The sequence below is a fragment of the Electrona antarctica genome (assembly GCF_951216825.1).
Source record: "Electrona antarctica genome assembly, chromosome: 13".
In the NCBI taxonomy this organism is placed as follows: domain Eukaryota; kingdom Metazoa; phylum Chordata; class Actinopteri; order Myctophiformes; family Myctophidae; genus Electrona; species Electrona antarctica.
Genome location: NC_136794.1, coordinates 39,581,250 through 39,598,863, shown reverse-complemented (window position 1 = coordinate 39,598,863; position 17,614 = coordinate 39,581,250). Strand labels below are relative to the sequence as shown.

Genomic DNA, 17,614 nt, shown 5'->3' with positions numbered 1-17,614 from the left:
GCACTAGATTTGCCCGTAAACCTCAAGTTCAGCAGGCATATACAGTAATATACAGTAATATACGGGGGTGATGGTACATTTCGGGAGTTTACCGGAGTTTGTTGGTAAATTTACCGGGTGTTTCCTGGAATATACTCAACCCGTATTCCATGCTTTTTACACAGTGAAGGTGCATGGGGTACATGTTGACATGTTTAGTATGTTGGTGTCAATCACAATGAGGGCTTTAACAGAATGTCGACTCTCTCCCGTGTGCATGCCATGAACTTTGACGCCGATTGTCATATATTCGTTTCCAAGATTAATAGGGCTGCGCACACGCGCACGCACAGATGCATAAAACATGACCCCTGCCCTGGCTGTCATTGGCCTGGTGGAGTCGTGGAGATAACAACATATTTACACCTCGCTCATATCTAGCTTGAACTTTGAACTTTAAATATCTTTAAAGTGCATGGTAAATAGTGCATTTATATATCGCCTTTATCCAAGGCGCTTTACATAGATTGTGCATCAATGCATGGTGTTGGTGGAGGTGTCTTAATTCTACTGAGTGCAATCTTTCTGATTCCCAATCGTGTGAATTGCCATGTAGAGACATGCAGGTATGTGATCCACATTATGTCTGTATCAACGAAAACACAGCAAGAAATATAGGATATTCATGCATTTCTCAGACGCCTATATGTGAAGACACTTCAGGTGAAATTACACAATACAAGTGTGCTACAGGGCCATATCTTAAGGACTTTGTTCGAAAACATGGCTGATAACGCACATAAAAAGGACAATCAATGTTTAACCCATGTATGGTTTAAAGTGGTATACAAGTATGATCACAGAGAAAGAAAATAATAGTTGAACAACCCCCTCAGTGCTTCTCAGACAATAACCCTTTTAACCTTGTAGAAAGAAAATGTAAGAAAAAATGATAATGTAAATCTAGTCAATATTTATTCTGCATGCATTTGTCAACCTGCTCACAAACACGAAAGAGTCCAGCGAAGGGTTAACTTTCACAAGGGGCGGTGTGGGCGTGTGAAGGAATGCTGACTGTGCATCTCAACGATTTGCTCAGTAACAGAGAAGGGCATAGACTGGTGAGTAAGATATAGATTTTCTGTACACAACAAAAATATAGCATACATCCCTGTAATTTCACAGTTGTTCTATTTCTCTGAAGTAAGTATTTCAGTAGCGAGTGTCTGCACAGGCTACAATGGCCTCTGCCAGCAGTCTCCTGTCTGAAGAGCAGCTCCTGTGTTCTGTATGTCTGGACGTGTTCACTGATCCAATCACCACTCCATGTGGACACAACTACTGCAACACCTGTATCACACGTCACTGGGACACTGAGGATGTGTGCAAGTGTCCACTGTGTCAACACATATTCTACAAAATACCAGAATTCTCAGTTAATAAAGTTCTCGCAGAGATGGCTGATCAGTTTAGGAAGTCAAAGCTGCTGAAAACAATTTCCGACACAGACCATGAGCCTGCTAAACCAGATGAAGTCTGCTGTGATGTCTGTACTGAGACCAAGTTCAAGGCCTTGAAGTCCTGCCTGGTGTGTCAGGCCTCCTACTGTGACACTCACCTGGAGCCTCATCTGAGAGTCACAACGTTTAAACGACACAAACTAATCGACCCTGTGAAGAACCTGGAAGACATGCTGTGTAAGAAACATGACAGGCCTCTGGAGCTGTTCTGTAAGACTGACCGCGTGTGTGTTTGTCAGTTCTGCACTCAGTCAGACCACAAGTTACATCAGATTGTGTCTCTGGAAGAGGCATCTGAAGGAAAGAAGGCTGAGCTGGGAAAGACAGAGATTGATGTCCAGCAGATGATCCAGGAGAGACAACTGAAGATTGAGAAGGTCAAACATACAGTGAAGCTAAGCAAGAAAGATGCAGACAGAGAGATAGCAGACAGTGTGCAGGTCTTCACTGCTCTGGCCATCTGCATTGAGAGAAGCCAGGCTGAGCTCATTGATGAGATCGAAGTGAAGCAGAAAGCGATAGACAAACAGGCTGAAGGCTTGGTTAAAGAGCTGCAACAGGAAATCACTGTGCTAAGGAAGACAAGTGCTGATCTGAAGCAGCTCTCACACTCTGAAGACCACCTCCACCTCCTTCAGAACTTCACATCCATCAACACCCCTCCACCCACCAAGGACTGGACAAATGTCAATGTCCATCCATCTTCATATGTGGGGACTGCGAGGACAGCTGTGTCTCAGCTGGAGAAGATACTCAGTGAAGAGATGGAGAAGCTGCGTGATGCTGAGCTGAGGAGGATCCAGCGATATGCAGTAGATGTGACACTGGACCCTGATACAGCACAGCACAAACTCACCCTGTCGGAGGATGGAAAGCAAGTGAGTCATGGAAATGTGAAGAAAAATCTCCCAGACAACCCAGAGAGATTCTCTCCATGTTGCAACGTCTTGGGGGAAAAGGGCTACTCCTCGGGACAATTTTACTATGAGGTGCAGGTTAAAGGGAAGACTGAATGGAACATTGGAGTGGCCAGGGAGTCCATCAACAGGAAAGGGACAATCCGACTGATACCCAAGCACGGTTTCTGGACTATAGGGTTGACGAATGGAAATGAGTACGAGGCTAATGCTGGTCCTCCTGCCCTCCTCGCCGTGAGAGCGAAGCTCCAGAAAGTGGGAGTGTTTGTGGATTACGAGGAGGGTCTGGTCTCTTTTTATGATGTGGAGGCCAAACTCTATCCGTACTTTAGTCCTAATATTAATAATGACGGTAAAAACTCTGCTCCCCTGATCATCTCTCCTGTGAATCACAGATTAGCCTAAGTGTCTGTGTAAAAAAAAATGAATTTATACTTTGTCTCTCCACTCCTTCAATTTGACTCATTTTGTTAAGTGCAAAAAAGTGATTTTTTTTCCAGAATTAGGAATTTAAATGAAGCTGGTGGGATCCGCACGCACGCACGCACGCACGCACGCACGCACGCACGCACGCACGCACGCACGCACGCACGCAGTTACATAATTATACACCACTCATATCTGGTGGAATATTGACAGTTGCATGGTGTTGGAGGTAGCCTATGCCAAGGACCACAATGACAATAAGTCGGAAGACTGTATTGTGTGTTTTATCCTTGACGCTTCTTAGATGAACATGATGTAACTTGTTTTTCTCGCTTGACGTGTAATAAAATAAAATAAAATCTTCCTATATGCCTTCTTCTGAATGCAATGTTTCTCATTTCAAATTGTGTGAATTGCATGTCAGGACATAATGTGATCTACTGTACAGGATTCATTTATAAGTGGAGGCGGATCGCAAGGGAGTGACGCCACTCACTTTGTTAATTCAGTTTGTTTTGTAATTCACATATTGATGCTATTGTGTGTTTTCATAAAGCACATGCATGTGTGATTGTGTGTGTGTGTGTGCATGCACTCATCCCCCACTTCTAAAAAAAAATATATATACAGTATATGGACAATTTCGTCAACAGATAAAAACTAGACTAAAATGTCAGGAAGGGACTAGTGGACAAGAGATCCAGTATAAGTCATTTTACACTTGGTTGCATGCTGAAAATAGCAGATCTACAAGCTCACAACGCGTCCCAGCGCGACGCGTTGTGAGCTTGTAGATCGGCTATATTTTCAGCAAGTGTAAAATCAGCCATTACGACGGCATCAAGGCCCGCCAAAATACATTTTAGTCGACTAAATCAACTAACTAAATCGACTAAAACTAGACCAACACTAAAACATTCCAGGTGACTAAAATGAGACAAAAAACTAAATTAAGTTTCATTCCAAATACTATGACTAAACTGAAATTTGCTGCCAAAAACAACACGCTCTCTAGCAGGATATAGTGTTGGACCAGAGTCTAGTCTAGTCTAGTCTAGTCTAGTCTAGTCTAGTCTAGTGTAGTGTAGTGTAGTGTAGTGTAGTGTAGTGTAGTGTAGTGTAGTGTAGTGTAGTGTAGTGTAGTGTAGTGGTCTAGTCTAGTCTAGTCTAGTCTAGTCTAGTCTAGTCTAGTCTAGTCTAGTGTAGTGTAGTGTAGTGTAGTGTAGTGTAGTGTAGTGTAGTGTAGTGTAGTGTAGTGTAGTGTAGTGTAGTGTAGTGTAGTGGTCTAGTCTAGTGTAGTGTAGTGTAGTGTAGTGTAGTGTAGTGTAGTGTAGTGTAGTGTAGTGTAGTGTAGTGTAGTGTAGTGTAGTGTAGTGGTCTAGTCTAGTCTAGTCTAGTCTAGTCTAGTCTAGTGTAGTGTAGTGTACTGCAGGGATTATCCCTGCAGGAGCACTGATAATCCCTGCACTACAAACAGGATTTGAAAAGATCCAAATCATGATTTTTTTTTTTACACCGGTTTCTTCATCATTATCTTCATCTTCATCTTCTACCGTGCTTTGCTTCGCCAGCTAAAAAGTAGGTTTCAAAATGAATGGATAATTGTTATACTTATACTGTTCATTGACCCCCGATTGTGACACCAGCTCTCACAAATCTATGAAAGAAAAAGTTGCTGTGAAATATGAATCAGCAACCTTAAATGCTACGATTTATTTCATTTTAAGTGCACATAATTATGCATGTATTTTGGGGTTCAAAGAACATTTTGGTGGCCTTTAGTTTCCAAAGTGGATACACATGCATTTAGGTTGAATTCATCCAACATTATTCAGCCCTTCAGCAACACTAATATAATGTCTCTTCTGCTTCACCTCACCGAGGTCACGGAAGAAACGGCTTTTAGAACTCAGGATATTCTCTCTGTAACCGAAACTGATTATACAAAATATACCCTGGAGACGTTGTACTCTGATTCTATTCTTATCCACGGATGCAAGAAATAAAAGAAGGGAAGAGCGCTAGAGAGAGAGAGAGAGAGAGAGAGAGAGAGAGAGAGAGAGAGAGAGAGAGAGAGAGAGAATTAACAAAAGGAAAAGGGTCCTGATGACGAAAACAGACGTCAGAACGAGAAAGAAAGAAAGATGGCAAGAGAAAGCAAGAACAAAATGTCCCACATGACGTTCAGTGTTTGACTGCTTTCCTCTCAGATTCCTATAGAGGGTATGCACGTGACATCATCATCAAACCAGGAAGTTATGCAGGAACGCCTACTGAGTGGCAAAAAACTACTTTCTGGCTTTGACAGCCCATACATCCACACAGAAAAGTCATATCTGATTGCATTAAACAACATTAAAACAATGTTAAACTCACTTTGCCTGTTGCTTTGCCACTCGATTTGCCACTCGATGTGCCATTCACTTTAAGCATGCGCATACTCTCTATAGTCCACTTGCCAGAATGTGAACCCAGGCATGTTGAGTACACCAAAGTTTTATGTTAGAAATGTTGAGTATTCAAAGAACAAAAAACAAAAAACACTCCTTGGGCTAAAACGGCCATAGCCATCATCACAAATGTGATAACATCAGCACATTTGGGCAACTGGCTATGGCCGTTTTTAGCCCAATGAGTGTTTGCAAAACTAATGCTTGGAATGGATTCAGCATCATGAAAACCCCCTAGTTTGACATATCACATGCTACATAAAGCATGATGATTTTTTTTCATTCTATAGTTGTTAATGGTATGGTCACATATTATGGCAATTATGAAAAGTGCTCAACATATGCAAGTTAGCATCCAGCAGTTTCTACATGCTGGGGACCCATACTCAACATTTCTAACATCAGTTTCTACATGCTGGGGACCCATACTCAACATTTATAACATCAGTTTCTACATGCTGGGGACCCATACTCAACATTTATATTTATAACATCAGTTTCTACATGCTGGGGACCCATACTCAACATTTATATTTATAACATCAGTTTCTACATGCTGGGGACCCATACTCAACATTTATATTTATAACATCAGTTTCTACATGCTGGGGACCCATACTCAACATTTATAACATCAGTTTCTACATGCTGGGAACCCATACTCAACATTTATAACATCAGTTTCTACATGCTGGGGACCCATACTCAACATTTATAACATAAAACCTTGGTGTACTCAACATGTCCGGGTTCACAATGGGGCTCTATGGGCTGGCAAGTAGACTATGATTATAAGCCTGATGTATAATTTGTTGTACGACTGTCGCAGGAGGACTCCCTCAGTGTTGTTTTTGGGAGCAAATGTCTATTTTAGCTTTAGTCATAGAATAGTTTTCATTTAGTTTTAGTCACATTTTAGTCACCCGGAATGTTTTAGCGTTAGTCTAGTTTTAGTCGACTAAATCTACAAGTGATTTAGTCGACTAAAATGTATTTTGCCGGGCCTTGATGCCGTCGTAATGGCTGATGTTACACTTGCTGAAAATAGCCGTTCTACAAGCTCACAACGCGTCGCAGTGTGACACGTTCATTGTCAATGGCATTTCATGTTTACAGTGTTAATAATCTACACTATAGCTGAATAATGAATATACGTGTAGGCCCTCAAAAAACATATATTATGTGTGCTTGTTTTTAAGCTCTTTCTGAACTGGAACAAAGGCCCAGGTACAGTACAGCATCCACAAAGGCCCTTTCATGTAGCTGACGTATAGACTCCCCCAGAGCGTCGGGTGTCCTTTAACAGTATATTATATATAGGCTAAACATCAAAGGAAAAAAGGATCGAAGGCAATTTAAAAACTATAACGTTCAGAAACCGTCGCCGCTTTTCTGAAGTGTTTCCACTCTCCGTCACAGGCGTGCTGCACTTATACAGGCACAAACAAGCTAACGAGCCCACCATGCATCCCAGTGGCATTTCCACAGGTTCCACGCCTCTACTATTAATAGTCAGCCGACCTTTATTTTCCTGCGGTGTTGCTCGCTATGGCTATCACCCCCTCGCCACGCAACGAGAGGCAGGAGGAGGAGGAGGACGAGAAGAAGAGAGGAGGAAGAATGGAAAAGAAATTAAGGAATGGCTGTCGATAAGATTTCTATAGCAGTGGTTCCCAAAGATGGGTCAATCAATCAATCAAGCAAACAAACGCCTGGACTTAATTGTGTCAAGGCACCCAGGGTGCCACACTCTGAGAAACCCATAGCCTGCGTGTTACACCCAGACAGGTAAAACAAATGTGCAAAAGGTCCTTAATATTATACTGTATATCTTTCTTCCCCATGCAATTAATTTGCCCAAAACTATTTCTTCAAACTGCTGTTAATTGTGTTGTAAATCCAATCCATCCAAATGTTATGCGGCGATGAAGCGACTGCCATTTCCTCCCCCACCGCTAATAAAGGCATCAACCTGTATGAATGAGGCATCAGCTATATGGATAGTTTGGATGTGAAATATACTCGCCTCACTGCGAGTTCCATAAAACAAGAATGAATGTCTTCCGTAAAACAGATGCATGAACACATCTGAGCTAGAAAATGGGCTCCGTAGATCACAGACCTAGCTGCACCGAGGGCTCAGTTTCTGCACACGCACGCACACACACACACACACACACACACGCACACGTACACACACACACAGCTCCGTAGATCACAGACAGACGTGCACCGAGGGCTCAGTTTGTCTACAAGGCACAGCTGGCACCGCGTCCCCTTTTGGCCAATAGAACACCTGGAGGCAAGTGGCCAGTTATTCACTCCTTCCTTCATTCTGGAATAGTTTAGGTCAGGGACGTGCAGAGAGTGATAAGGCTCATTCATAGTCTGTATTTTCGGTGGTGGGGTGACCACCGAACTACAACATGACGTCACAAGCCGCGGTGAAGAGCAAACCACCGCCACCGCCCCAGCCCTTCTCTCTGTTTTTACTCACCACCACTCAACGTTATTTCAGCTCCGGTGGTCACCTTCACCACCGGAGCGGTGGTCACCTTCACCACCGGAGCGGTGGTCACCTTCACCACCGGAGCGGTGGTCACCTTCACCACCGGAGCGGTGGTCACCTTCACCACCGGAGCGGTGGTCACCTCACCACCGAAAATCCAGACTATGAATGAGCCTTTAGAGGAGCAGGGGCTGAAATCCCGTAAGAGGGCACTTTTGGACAAAAATAGCAGATCTACAAGCTTGTGAGGAGGAGGGCTGAATCAGTGAAACACTTGCATATTATTTAAAAAAAAAAAAAAAAAAAAAAAACTCCATTGTGGGTGTATGCCGGGATATTTCTCGATCACACTATCACTAAACACAGGTGAAATTCACCCAAACACCTGCCTGTAGAAAAGACCAGGGATGTAGGCAGGGAAACAAAGCTACCTTCTACTGAAAGACCCGCCCACCTCAGACATCAGCAATATTATGAAAATTACAAAAACATAATTGTCCGGGTGAAAATCCCCCGCGTTTTGTGTTCTATGGGTTAAACAGACCAATGTCTCTAATACAGTACAGTCTCTCACTGGTGCCAACCATGACAGCTCGCCATGCAGTGAACAAACTCCTTCCATTTCCCCAGCCTCCTCTCATAGTGGTCTGGTCTTAGCGTTCTTTAACGGCATATTAGTCCAGTAATAATGTAATTTGACCTCTAACTAATTGCAAAAAAAACAAACTCAACTGATTTTGCATCTTCAATATATCCTGAATAACAGAAAGAAAGTTGCCTGGAATTGTCTGAGGGGAAAGTGTTGAAAATGGCCTGTACAGTATGGCCACCATTGACATCCTATTATAAGGCAATATTTTCTAAATTTCCTTATGCTTTAAGTAGCATGTGACATATCAAACTAGGTTGTTGTCATGATGCTGAAGCCATTCCAAGCATTAGTTTTGCATAAAAACACTCATTGGGCAAAATTTTGCCATAGCAACTTGCCAAAATGTAATGAGGTCAGCACTTTTGGGCAAGTTGCTATGGCCAAATTTAGCCCAATGAGTGTTTTTATGCAAAACTAATGCTTGGAATGGATTCAGCATCATGAAAACCCCCTAGTTTGATATGTCACATGCTACTTAAAGCATAAGGACATTTAGAAAATATTACCTTATAATAGGATGTCAATGGTGGCCAAACTGTACAGGCTATTTTCAACACTTTCCCCTCAGACAATTCCAGGCAACTTTTTTTTCTGTTATTCAGGATATATTGAAGATGCAAAATCAGCTGAGTTCGTTTTTTTTGCAATTAGTTAGAGGTTGATCCTGTATTTTCCATAGATTTCCTGTACTATATCTTTAGGCACTTTAGGAGTCCACGAGGGGCTCGAGTCTATTATCATGTCCATGTAGGAACTGTCTGTCTTCAGGCTCTGTCTCATGGGAGGGTTTGTGAGTGCGAGCTTGGGGTCAAGTCTGGGTCATGTTTGTGCAGATTCGTTCCGGGGGCATATAAGCAGAGCCACACGCCTCCAACAACAATGCCATGATATCATTGTTGCAATGAATGGTTTTCATCTCCACAAGAGTGACTGACTGAAATTATTACGGCAATATAGCAACCAGCAAGGCTGCTACTAAGGGCAGTGGTGATGAGCAAGTATTTGAAATACATGTATTTGAAATACGTATTTTCTGTATTTTAAAATAGAGAAAATACGTATTTTCTATGTTAAAATACAGAAAATACATTTACAATGTAGGCTATTTACAATGCTTTTTTTAATTTCAAATACATGTATTTCAAAAACTTGACCATCTCTGACTAAGGGTGTGTTTGCACTTTGTACCAAGAGGCAACTGGGAATTATGTCACTTCTGACTTCAAGTAGGCTATAGATACAATCGACAATAATTCACCTTTAGCTAAGCCACGCCCTCTCCCACTTGGACACTTTCCAGCCGGGCTCATTCATTCCAATGTAAATATCATGGATTTTACACATTAAATACTACATTTTTGGAACCAGACCTTCAAAATCTCTTCCAAATCCATCAACAAGGCCTGCCATATTCAGTTTATACATTGACCATTTTGGAAAAAAAAATCTAAAACTGGTTGAATCTTTTGGGTTTGTTTTGGTATAGAACTAGGCAGATGGTTTCTGTTGCGTCTAGAGTCTAGTGTGTTTTCTGTCTGAGGTGGAACTGGGACGTCTAGAGTCTAGTGTGTTTTCTGTCTGAGGTGGAGCTGGGACGTCTAGAGTCTAGTGTGTTTTCTGTCTGAGGTGGAACTGGGACGTCTAGAGTCTAGTGTGTTTTCTGTCTGAGGTGGAGCTGGGACGTCTAGAGTCTAGTGTGTTTTCTGTCTGAGGTGGAACTGGGACGTCTAGAGTCTAGTGTGTTTTCTGTCTGAGGTGGAACTGGGACGTCTAGAGTCTAGTGTGTTGTCTGAGGTGGAACTGGGACGTCTAGAGTCTAGTGTGTTGTCTGAGGTGGAGCTGGGACGTCTAGAGTCTAGTGTGTTTTCTGTCTGAGGTGGAACTGGGACGTCTAGAGTCTAGTGTGTTGTCTGAGGTGGAGCTGGGACGTCTAGAGTCTAGTGTGTTTTCTGTCTGAGGTGGAACTGGGACGTCTAGAGTCTAGTGTGTTGTCTGAGGTGGAGCTGGGACGTCTAGAGTCTAGTGTGTTTTCTGTCTGAGGTGGAGCTGAGACGTCTAGAGTCTAGTGTGTTTTCTGTCTGAGGTGGAGCTGGGACGTCTAGAGTCTAGTGTGTTTTCTGTCTGAGGTGGAGCTGAGACGTCTAGAGTCTAGTGTGTTTTCTGTCTGAGGTGGAGCTGGGACGTCTAGAGTCTAGTGTGTTTTCTGTCTGAGGTGGAGCTGGGACGTCTAGAGTCTAGTGTGTTTTCTGTCTGAGGTGGAACTGGGACGTCTAGAGTCTAGTGTGTTTTCTGTCTGAGGTGGAACTGGGACGTCTAGAGTCTAGTGTGTTTTCTGTCTGAGGTGGAGCTGGGACGTCTAGAGTCTAGTGTGTTTTCTGTCTGAGGTGGAACTGGGACGTCTAGAGTCTAGTGTGTTTTCTGTCTGAGGTGGAACTGGGACGTCTAGAGTCTAGTGTGTTGTCTGAGGTGGAACTGGGACGTCTAGAGTCTAGTGTGTTGTCTGAGGTGGAGCTGGGACGTCTAGAGTCTAGTGTGTTTTCTGTCTGAGGTGGAACTGGGACGTCTAGAGTCTAGTGTGTTGTCTGAGGTGGAGCTGGGACGTCTAGAGTCTAGTGTGTTTTCTGTCTGAGGTGGAACTGGGACGTCTAGAGTCTAGTGTGTTGTCTGAGGTGGAGCTGGGACGTCTAGAGTCTAGTGTGTTTTCTGTCTGAGGTGGAGCTGAGACGTCTAGAGTCTAGTGTGTTTTCTGTCTGAGGTGGAGCTGGGACGTCTAGAGTCTAGTGTGTTTTCTGTCTGAGGTGGAGCTGAGACGTCTAGAGTCTAGTGTGTTTTCTGTCTGAGGTGGAGCTGGGACGTCTAGAGTCTAGTGTGTTTTCTGTCTGAGGTGGAGCTGGGACGTCTAGAGTCTAGTGTGTTTTCTGTCTGAGGTGGAACTGGGACGTCTAGAGTCTAGTGTGTTTTCTGTCTGAGGTGGAACTGGGACGTCTAGAGTCTAGTGTGTTTTCTGTCTGAGGTGGAACTGGGACGTCTAGAGTCTAGTGTGTTTTCTGAGGTGGAACTGGGACGTCTAGAGTCTAGTGTGTTGTCTGAGGTGGAACTGGGACGTCTAGAGTCTAGTGTGTTTTCTGTCTGAGGTGGAGCTGGGACGTCTAGAGTCTAGTGTGTTTTCTGAGGTGGAGCTGGGACGTCTAGAGTCCAGTGTGTTTTCTGTCTGAGGTGGAGCTGGGACGTCTAGAGTCTAGTGTGTTTTCTGAGGTGGAGCTGGGACGTCTAGAGTCCAGTGTGTTTTCTGTCTGAGGTGGAACTGGGACGTCTAGAGTCTAGTGTGTTTTCTGAGGTGGAACTGGGACGTCTAGAGTCTAGTGTGTTTTCTGTCTGAGGTGGAACTGGGACGTCTAGAGTCTAGTGTGTTTTCTGAGGTGGAACTGGGACGTCTAGAGTCTAGTGTGTTTTCTGAGGTGGAACTGGGACGTCTAGAGTCTAGTGTGTTTTCTGTCTGAGGTGTGGAGCTGGGACGTCTAGAGTCTAGTGTGTTTTCTGTCTGAGGTGGAGCTGGGACGTCTAGAGTCTAGTGTGTTGTCTGAGGTGGAACTGGGACGTCTAGAGTCTAGTGTGTTGTCTGTCTGAGGTGGAACTGGGACGTCTAGAGTCTAGTGTGTTTTCTGTCTGAGGTGGAGCTGGGACGTCTAGAGTCTAGTGTGTTGTCTGTCTGAGGTGGAACTGGGACGTCTAGAGTGTTTTCTGTCTGAGGTGGAGCTGGGACGTCTAGAGTCTAGTGTGTTGTCTGAGGTGGAACTGGGACGTCTAGAGTCTAGTGTGTTTTCTGTCTGAGGTGGAACTGGGACGTCTAGAGTCTAGTGTGTTGTCTGTCTGAGGTGGAACTGGGACGTCTAGAGTCTAGTGTGTTTTCTGTCTGAGGTGGAACTGGGACGTCTAGAGTCTAGTGTGTTTTCTGTCTGAGGTGGAACTGGGACGTCTAGAGTCTAGTGTGTTTTCTGTCTGAGGTTGAACTGGGACGTCTAGAGTCTAGTGTGTTGTCTGAGGTGGAGCTGGGACGTCTAGAGTCTAGTGTGTTTTCTGTCTGAGGTGGAGCTGGGACGTCTAGAGTCTAGTGTGTTTTCTGTCTGAGGTGGAACTGGGACGTCTAGAGTCTAGTGTGTTGTCTGAGGTGGAACTGGGACATAGAGCGTTCCCAGCTGGCTTGAAGCCAGCTGTCTGCCAGCCGCCGTTCCGTTACCCAGATCACGTGACTGACACACAGGAACTGAACTGTCCACAATGCACTGCAGCTGAAAGGCTGTCACCTCCGTGCAATCACCATGGCTGTCACACTCCCACACGCACACGCGCACACACACACACACACACACACACACACACACACACACACACACACACACACACACACACACACACACACACACACACACACACACACACACACACACACACACACACACACACACACACACACACACACACACACACACACACACACACACACACACACACACACACACACACACACACACACACACACAGAGAGAGACAGACAGACATTCTTCAATGCTCAGTAGGAAACACAGAGGGTCAGATAAAGCCATCCCCACTGCATAACATCTGCCACGCATAAACCACAGAGCTGACTGTGTGCAGTCTGTGAATGCGTGTGCGTGTGCGCGTGTTTGTGTGTGCGTGTGTGTCAGCGCACGTGTGCCAATGGACAAGGATTGAACCGCATAAATCACAGCAGCATGAGACATCAGGACGAGAGAGAGAGAGAGAGAGAGAGAAAGAGAGAGAGAGAGAGATATTATTATGATACATCTAATTCAACACTACAGTGTAACATTGTGTCCTTTCCATTCATACTCGACCGCATTCCACCCTATAACGGTCACCTCGCTCCCTCCAATGTGAAGAGAGAGAGATTATAGGAGGAGAAAAAAAGTATTTTACTAACCAAAGGAGGAAGAAAAATGAAAAGTGGATCTGCCAGCCAGGGTGTGAGACGGACGTATACAGAGGAAGGGAGGGAGGCAGGAGAGAGTGGGAGGAAGAGGACACAGAGGTGGAAGTGACAGCACTGCTGATTTTGACAGCAAATTTTTATTTTAGTCGTATAGTCTTTTGAATAGTTTCAGTCACATTTTAGTCACCTGCAATGTTTTAGTGTTAGTCTAGTTTTAGTCGACTATATCATGAGATTTTAGTCGACTAAATCTACAGTTGATTTAGTCGACTAAATGTATTTTGGCGGCCGTCGTAATGACTGATTTTACACTGGCTGAAAATAGCAGCTCACAAAATAGCAACTCACAACGTGTCGCAGAGCGAGTTTTATATGAAACTAGAAGACAATATCTGACTCCAATCTTGGGAATTAATTCCTGGCTTAGTAGTACACACGCAGTTTGTACTGCGTCGTGTGTAGTTTAAACGCCAACGTCTGCTAACCGCCTGAGACCAATCTATATGGCCGTGTATTTGGAATACATGAAATGTGTGTAAGATCACAGCCATTCTAGCACTATTAATAATATTGGGAAGGTGATTATTAGGAAGCCACACAATAGTGCCAGACAATGTTGTTGGCTGCTATAGGAGAGTCACAGAAAATGTGAAATCAAGAGTCACTTGTCCAACCGACAAGTAAAAATGTAATGCACTTGTCCGGAAAGATTTATTACTTGTCCCGGACAACCGAACAAGCCTTAATGTAAAGCCCTGCTTTCGCGTCTCCGTCTGCCTCCCTTGTGTAAACGCAGAACTAAAACAACACCGCTGGCTGCGGTATTACACAGCTGTTCGTACTCCAGACAGACAGACAGAAAGACAGGGCCAGTCATCGAAGAGGTTATAGGCACCGCTCAAAAGGTGAGAATGCAACGGCACTTTGTCCTGAACGTTAGAGAGAATAGAGAGAGAGATGCTGCACTGGGGAGCTTGTTGTCGTCCTCCTGGTCGATGAGATCATTACACAGAGCATGGGGTGGTGTCTGTGAGGCACTGAGTGGAGTAACCAACCAAAAGGCCATGCTATAATGGAACCCCCCCGCACGCACGCACGCACGCACGCACGCACGCACGCACGCACGCACGCACGCACGCACGCACGCATGCACGCACGCACGCACGCACGCACGCACGCACGCACAGGCTACTCCGTTTGTGGGTCAGCCAGTTAACAGCTGCCCACGCTTGTTCTTAGAGTGACAGAAGGAACGGGAAGTGAGGACGCTGGCGTCGACTGTTCGCCGCTTCACCTCCCAATGTATAAATGAATGAACCGCTGTAAAGCGCTTTGAGCACTTGGAAAAGCGCTATAAAAATGCAATTCATTATTAAAATGCGCTGCCAAAATCAACACTGATGCAGTGCATCCCTATTCTAGGAGTGAACATTCGCCCAAAACAATATGATCTACAAGCTCATGTCACAATGCAATGTGTTGTGAGCTTGTAGATCGGCTATTTTCAGAAATGTATATAGGGTTTAAGTGACTAAATACAGAGAATCTCACACTCCAAAGCAAAAGCAATATTAAGAAAATGATGAAGTGCAGTGGTGCGGTCATCATGGCCACATAAAGCTGTCCATGAGTGATGGCTATAAAGTTATGCATGAAGTGCACTTCACTATGAAAGGCAAAAGTCCACTTGGACTCTGCATCCCTGTCTTCTACCTGTTTTAACTGCTCCATGTTTACAAAATACAGAGAATCTCACACACTCCAAAGCAAAAGCAATTTACCATAATGGGATCTCCTTTGGGAGATGCTCAAACTGACAAAACAGATGTTGTGTAAAGTTTCACGACAGAGTAGAATTGCCCGCATATTAAGACAATGATTAAGTGCAGTGTTGCGGTCATCATGGCCACATAAAGCTGTCCATGATTGATGGCTGTAAAGTGGGGGTTGTTATGCATGAAGTGCACTTCACTATGAAAGGCAAAAGTCCACTTGGACTCTGCATCCCTGTCTTCTACCTGTTTTAACCCATTTTGGGCGGGAACCCCTAGGGTGTTTTAACTAGCATTATGTTGTACTTTAGCTGTTGACAAATAGCAGATCTACAAGCTCATATAGCGCGGCACTCAGTGCCTTGTAGGTCTGCTATTTTTGAAAAATTGTGATAATGTGCCGCAAATCTTTAAATATATATTCTTTCAGAGCCAACGTTTTTAACTCAAATCTTTGCTTCTGGGGGGGGGGGGTCCCTGGAACAACATATTTTGAGATACATATAATTCTAGGGGTCCGTGACATTAAATAGTTTGAGAACCACTGATATAGAAACATAGGGTTTTTCAGAAAACTGACCGGATTTAGAAGGCATTAATTTTGTTTTAAATGGGTTAATGTGCTACATTAGCATCTTAAGAAACGGTTTGATGATGTTTGGCGACGAGCCAAACAGAACCTGGCAGCATGCTCAATCATCTATTGTACAGTATATCTGCTTCATCAATCAGATGGGCGTTAATGAAGGAACGAAGGATCGAGAGTAGGGTTGTGGCGATCGGATCGGGTGATCGGAAATCGGCTCCGATCCCAGATAGACTTTTCCAAAATCAAATAAAACCAAAAAAAGACTACCAAAATAAAATACTGTACTGGAGCACTGCTGACTTGCAAACGCGTCTGCTCTGCACACACCACCAAACCCCAAAATAGGGCCTTGAGACTGTAAATAAGGACGGTGCCAGATTACATTAATTTTGTCGCACACTCACAGTTCAAATAACAGTGTGTAATCATAGCTGTAGGCCTATTATGAAATAAATAAAAAATCACACCTGTGTGAACTGAGTGGTGTAAGGTCTTATATAGCCTGTCTGATGTAATGAAATCATGTCTGACGTAATGAAATCACACCCGGGTGAACAGGGTGAACACAGCAACCATGCTCATTTTTTCTGCACTAACAAAGCCAGTTGTAGGAGTGGTTTACACCACTCAAAAATGAGCCTTACTCCACATAGTGCTCTGGCACTTAGTTCAGAGATGAATTGTCATCATAATCCTCAGTGTCAGACAATGAATCCATTCATAGCTCTGAGTGTACAAAATGCAAACCAAAATGTTACATTTTGTGTACGTTTTGTACACTAAGAGTTAGACTAACAATGAGGATATTTACCGTGTAGTGTGTGGGGTGTGAGTAATACATTGAGTTATCATCATCATCACGCTCAACTCCGTAGGGGTAAAATTAGAGTGCACTGTCTAATAATTCTTCCGTCGCTGCATGCTGCCACATCCCAGTCCAGGTACTCGGTGTTCTCACCTTTGGCACAGACCTGCCATTGCTCTAGTAAACCACCAGCAGTCTGGAAATCCTATTAGATGTAATTAACCTATTTTGACCGGAGATCAGATTCTATAAATGTCTTCTACATCCTGACAGTTTTCTTAGATTTTTCAAAAATAGCAGACCTACAAGCTCGTAGCGCGCCACTCGGTGGCGCGCTATGAGCTTGTAGATCTGCTATTTTTCAATAGCTAAAGCATAACATAATGCTAACACCAAAAGGGATTCCCACCCAAAATGGGTTAAATAGAAATGTCATATATGTCAGGATCTGCCTTCTGTGTGTTGTGTATGTTGTTCTTGAGACTTATTTTGAAGTAATGATATGGTGTTCTTGATTCTTATTTTGAAGTGCTTGCTTTGTGTTTCCTGTTTTCCTTTGTAGTTGGTTCCTGCCTTGTCTCACCTTCCCTGATTTTTGGTTCTTTGTTTCACCTGTGTCTTGTTTTCCCCCAGCCAATCCTGTTGTTGATTTGATTTGAGTTCACCTGTGTCCTGTTAATCTTGTGCCTATTTAAGCCCTGTGTTTGGTTGTGTTCTGTGTTGGATTATTGTATTGTCACCTGAGTTCCAAGTCTGTTTTATGTTTGCTAGTGTTGCGCTACTGCAGGTCTTTGTTTGAATAAATACTAAGATCCCGACTTCCTTGCTTTTGGGTCCTGCTTGAAAACCACTCCTGACAGAATAATCCAACCCCGTCGGACCCAGCGGGAAGAGTTTTAGTTTTTTATTCTTCAAGATGCCAGCAGTTTGGAGCAAGCCACTATGCCCAGGTCTGTCAGTGCTCACACCTGTGACACATGCCTGTACTCTGCCTTCTCTGACTCCTGCCCATGCCTTGCCCAC

General features: G+C 44.0%; 1 protein-coding gene across 1 annotated transcript; it reads left to right on the top strand.

The window, feature by feature from the left end:
• Positions 1-1,219: 1,219 nt before the first annotated feature.
• On the top strand, positions 1,220-2,821 carry LOC306934964 (E3 ubiquitin-protein ligase TRIM21-like; the record flags this gene model as incomplete). The annotated part of the gene is made up of 1 exon (XM_079517786.1): positions 1,220-2,821. One exon carries the CDS (start codon positions 1,220-1,222, stop codon positions 2,819-2,821), a length of 1,602 nt encoding a protein of 533 aa, XP_079373912.1.
• Between the last annotated feature and the right edge of the window lie 14,793 nt (positions 2,822-17,614).